General features: G+C 38.9%; 1 protein-coding gene across 1 annotated transcript; it reads left to right on the forward strand.

The window, feature by feature from the left end:
* Window positions 1-3,877: 3,877 nt before the first annotated feature.
* Window positions 3,878-4,885, forward strand: LOC131633997 (uncharacterized). The gene has a single exon (XM_058904666.1). The coding sequence runs from the start codon at window positions 3,878-3,880 to the stop codon at window positions 4,883-4,885; it is 1,008 nt and encodes a 335-aa protein (XP_058760649.1).
* Window positions 4,886-5,616: the final 731 nt, after the last annotated feature.

A 5,616-nucleotide genomic window follows, 5' to 3' on the forward strand; every position in this document is an offset into this window, starting at 1 on the left:
ATTCTATTCATTAAATCACAAATTCACATCTTCACATAATTCCATCATTTAATAAGTCGCAAAAATACAATCACTATTTAGTCACAAAACTTCACAACTATGAATCACATAAGATACATGGGATATGACTCATGTATATGCATGTGGTACCAATCGGAGCTTCAGCCCCCGTCACCAATTGCCCAATTCAGAGGCACTGGGCTTAAGCCTTCGTCACTAGTTTGCCAATCCAGGCTGTCACAGAGTATGCATATGAAATGTGACTCGACAAATAAGACAATACAGTATACTCATCGCAATCACATATCCTAACGAGGCATAAGCCTGTATCACAATCAATTACCATCTATACGAGGTAATTCACGTCACCATAATATTTCATCTTCACTTAGTCACAAAATCATCATCACAAATATATTCAACATCACGTATTACAAATCATCACAAAACATCGTCATGTTTCGACACATCATCACAATTATACAACTTCGCATAAAAACAAGTCATTACATATATATCCTCATGCTTCGGCATATCATAACAAACATACAACTTCGTGTATTAACAAAATCGTCACAAATATACAATTCGCATATCATCAAGATTATTACAATTATCATCACGTTTCGGCATATCAGCACAATTACTCAATTTCACATATTAACAAAGTCATCGAAATCAAAACCACAATTTCGATCAATTCGTAAGATAATCTCAAAATGCTAATTTATCAAGTAAACCGAATCAAATTCCAATTATCAACTAATTCAATTAGACACAATATTATTTATCAAGACAACATCATTGACATAGCAATATATTATTCTCAACATAAATATTCAACCAAATCATGATTACGGTCAAATTCTCAAGATACCGTAAATTACCGATAAACCGAATAATTTATCCAAATCTAAGTATTTTTCAATTAAATAGACTCATTGAAATTAATTCAACTATTAATTAAATCAACCAATTAATAATCATATTATATTAATTCAATTCAACATCTAACTAATTAACTATCATATTAATTATCCCAAATAATTTACAATAACCAAAATAATAGATTTACTAAATAATAATAGTTTCAGTTTCCAATTGCTATTAGTTCAAGTTATTATTCTATTATTACTACCATATCATCTTTTGTATTTTTTCAATATATATAACTATTATTAATATATCTCAAGTGGTGGAATAAGATAAGAATCGCACAGTAAGTAAATATCACATTGAAATAATGGAACACGCTACAGGATATTACATACAGACGCAGCACCTCCAAGAACAACATTATCACCGAAATTTTTTTCATTTGCAGTATCAAAACAGAGAATAAAATTAACACACCACATTGATAAATCTATACTCTAAATCCACATAAAATTTATCATATTTCCATTTAGGTAGTAAGAATCCCCTCTTACCTAAGATTGAGTGCAGCTCTAAGAAGATTCAATGGAAAATTGGAGAAAAATGACACTTTAGAGCAACATTTTGGGTCTCCTTCCTCTCCTCTTCACAACCCTAGCTTTTCCCCTCTTTTTCTTTTTCGGATAGCACTTGTGCTTCTAGTACTTCTATTTCAAAAATAAGACTACCTTAGTCACTTAACACACAAATGGGCCTAATAAAATATACCCCTTATTACTTAAAGATACCATAAAATAAGCCCAATATATTTTCTACACTTAATGTAAAAAAATAACACTTCCACTTAAATGTGATTAAAATAAAATCTGATTATTTTAATATACCGACTTATTACTCAATGTCTCATATTTCCGGTCTAATCTTAATTACTCAGATCAGAAGGGTTGGTAGGCATCACAACTACGGTCTAATCTTATTTTTACATGGGACAATCATCGGAGCATGCTGGAGGGTGGAAAAGGGTTGGTAGGCATCAAGCTAAAAAGGACGGTAGGGGAGTGTGGGATGTGGCGGACGGAGGGAAGAAGAAAGATAATGCCGGTGTGGTCTCGTCGTTTTACATTACGGAGTTTGGAAACGAATGGGGAGCCAAGGACTTGTTTCACGAACTGAAAGAACATGGCGAATTGGTGGAGGTGGTCATTCCACCTAGGAAGGATCAAAGAGGAAAAAGATTCGGGTTTGCGCGCTTTCAAAATGTGGCTGATGAGAAGATGTTGGCAATCAAGTTAGACAACACGTTGCTTGAAGGAAAGGAGCTTTATGCTAACATCCCTAGATATCAGAGAGTGGGGAGTTCTAATGCTAGGTCTCCTTCGAAGGGGATCCTTTTGAATGGAAGAAGCAATGCAGTCTTAGGTAGTCATGGTGCAGGATGGATCGATAGACGGTCTTTTGCGGAGGTTGCGATGAATCGGAAGGCTGCTGGGTTATATAACTGTGGGGCTTCATCCATTAAATCTTTTACAGTCTCTGCGGAAGAGGAGGACATTATCAGATACGGGAGGGCGTTTGTTGGAACCTTGAAGAATTCTGCTTTGGCACCAATGATAAAAAAGTTGTTCATTGAAGAAGGGATATTCACGATCAGGGTGACGTTGTTGGGCCCAAATTTGTGTCTGCTTGAAGATCTTATTTTAGGGGAGGTTGAAATTTTTATTGAAGAACGAAGGAAGTGGTGGGAAGAATGGTTCAGTAGCATCAGGGCATGGAAAGCAACAGATATTGATAAGGAGAGATTAACCTGGATTAAAGTTTCCGGCCTTCCATGTCATGCATGGAGTGTGAAACTTTTTAAACTTATGGCTGAAGCTTATGGTGTTTTCATCAAATGTTGTGACAACACTGTGACAAGGGTGGTGATGGACGAAGCGAAGTTTCTTATCAAGACTAAGGTAGGGGTATCAATCGACGAAGCTTGTATGGTGATAGTAGATGGTGATTCTTTCAGGTGTTTTCTGAAAGAAGAGGCGTTTTCTCTTGAATTTGTTGAATCGGCCTCTAGAGACAGAGATGTCGATGAATCGGAGCTCTCTTCTCCGGCGGAAGCTGGTTTTCTCGGGGAGGTGAATAGGGGTGACAGCGACGCATCAAACTTTCCTTTGACCTTGGACACAGAGCTGATGGTGACTAGTAATGAGGCTGGGTCAGGGTCAGGCGGCACCAGAGGGACAGTTTTGCAGCTCTTAGGCAGCGGGATGGAGAAGTCCATCTCTTTTGGCGTTAACGTGGTACAGAACGAGAAAAGGGTGCCTTCTGATGTTTCTGCTAATTCCCAAGTTCACGGTGCATTTAATGTTGTCAATGATGACAGTTTTGTTAAGGAAGACGTGGCTTTGGCACGAAGCGGCAAAAAGGTGTGTTTGCAGGAAGATTCTAGCGTAAGTGGGGCCCGGACAACTAGTAGCAATAATATGGATGGGTGTGATGTTTGTGGGCCTAAGGTCTTGGTTTCCAAATCCATTAGCCCATTATCTTTTGATAATGCTTGCAGAAAGGCTATTTCTAAGCCCAATGGGACTAGTAGTAAAACAAAAAAAAAGTCAGTAAGGAAGATACAAGAATATGCCGCAAGGGTTAATGCGGCCCCTTCTTATTTTGCTTGTATAGCATCGAGGCAAGCTTCCAGTTCACATCAAACCGTGTGTCCCGTGGAGAATATTGTAGAAGAACAAGCCAACATTTCCAAGGAGGAAGATGACATATCAAATGGTACGTTCTTTCCTTGCTTGTCTCGTACAGACTCTGATGTTAGGAGATGCAACCATAGGATTATCAACTCTTCTAATTCTGAGGTGGGAAACAAATTGTGGAAATCTCTTGCTGGGTTGGGAGTAGTAGGCAGTGTTGATGATATTTGTTCTATTAGAAAGTTGGAGGAGATGGAAAGAAGAGACAGTAGGGGAGCGAATGGAGAGAAGGCGGTTAAAAGAGCTTTGGCATGAATATTGTAACTTACAATATAAGAGGGGGAGGGAACTATTCTAAGAGAAAGAAAATTAGTTTCCTATTGTGTTCCGGCAAAATTGATGTGTGTTTTTTACAAGAAACTAAGATTGATTGTGTTACTGACTCGATTGCTAAATCCTTTTGGGGAGGAGAGAATGTCGAGTGGACGGCTAGTAGCTCGGTTGGAGCGGCGGGAGGTATGTTAATTCTATGGAAGAAGGAAACTCTGCAAGTCAATTTCAGTTTCAGAGGGTTAGGTTATGTTGGTATCAATATCACTAAAGAAGGAAGACCGGTTAATTTAGTTAACGTATACGCACCCAATACGGTTGTTCAAAGAAGAAAGTTGTGGGAAGGCTTGGTTCATAGGCGGAACAGGGACAGCGACATTGAGTGGTGTCTTGGGGGCGACTTCAATGAGGTCACTAGTAGTCAAGAGAGGTTGGGGGAAGGGGTTAATCAAAATCGAAGAGGTATGATTGATTTTAGGGAGTTTATTGAATCCATGGGAGTGGTTGACGTTCCTTGCGTTGGTGGAAAGTTTACGTGGTTCAAAGATAATGGGAAGGCCATGAGTAGACTTGACCGCTTCTTGGTGACAACTAAGTTGATTGATGTGTGGGGGGTAATAGATCAAAGGATTGGAGCTAGAGACATATCAGATCATGTCCCGATTCGTCTTTTTTGCGGGAACATTGATTGGGGACCGAAGCCGTTTAGATTCAACAATGCTTGGCTTAAACATGAGGACTTCAAATTATTCATTTGTAGTGAATGGGATAAATTGAAGTTTGTGGGAAGAGGAGATTTCGTCCTCTTTGAAAAATTAAAAGCTTTGAAGCCTCGTATCAAAAGGTGGAATCATGAGGTGTTTGGGTGGATCGACTTAAAGATAGAGGATGAGGTTGGTAAGATCAACGAGTTGGATGCTTCTATCACAAACAATTTCGGGAGTTCCTCCTTTTCTTTAGTGGAAGATAGGAAAGAAGCTACTAAGTAATTTTGGAAATACATCGGTGTTAAAGAAAGCATGCTTAGACTTAAGTCTAGACAACTTTGGCTAAAGGATGGCGATAAGAATACTCGGTTTTTTCACAACTCTATTAGAGAAAGAAGGAGGAGAAATGCAATAACGGTGTTGGAAGGCGTTGAGGGCACGGTTGAGGGTGTGGAAGAGATTAAAGTGGAAATCAAAAATCACTTTGAAAATTACTTTAAAGAAGGTGATTTGGATAGGGCTGTCCCGGAAGGAGTAGAACTCGCAAGTTTGAATGAGGTGGATAGTGATTGGTTGGATAGGCCTTTTGAGGAGGATGAGGGGAAACAAGCGGTGTGGGATTGCGATGGTAGCAAAAGTCCCGGTCTGGATGGCTACACAATTGAATTTTTTCAATTATTTTGGGAAACGGTAAAGAAGGATGCGCTTTTATTTGTGGAGGATTTTTACGTCAAGGCGAGATTAACTAATGGATGTACGTCTTCTTTCATAGCTCTTATTCCGAAGGTTAAAAATCCTCAATCCTTGAATGAATTTAGACCAATTTGCTTAGTAGGATGTTTGTATAAGATTCTTGCTAAAATGTTGGCGGGTAGATTGAAATGTGTAGTTGGGAAATTGGTGTCGCCTAATCAAACGGCTTTTGTGCCGGGTAGAAGCATTTTAGACGGGGTTTTGGCTGTGAACGAAGTGTTGGATTTAGCCAAAAGAGAGAAGAGGAGTTGTGTCATCTT

The sequence above is a fragment of the Vicia villosa genome, unplaced genomic scaffold, assembly GCF_029867415.1.
Source record: "Vicia villosa cultivar HV-30 ecotype Madison, WI unplaced genomic scaffold, Vvil1.0 ctg.001202F_1_1_1, whole genome shotgun sequence".
NCBI classification, from domain to species: Eukaryota; Viridiplantae; Streptophyta; class Magnoliopsida; order Fabales; family Fabaceae; genus Vicia; species Vicia villosa.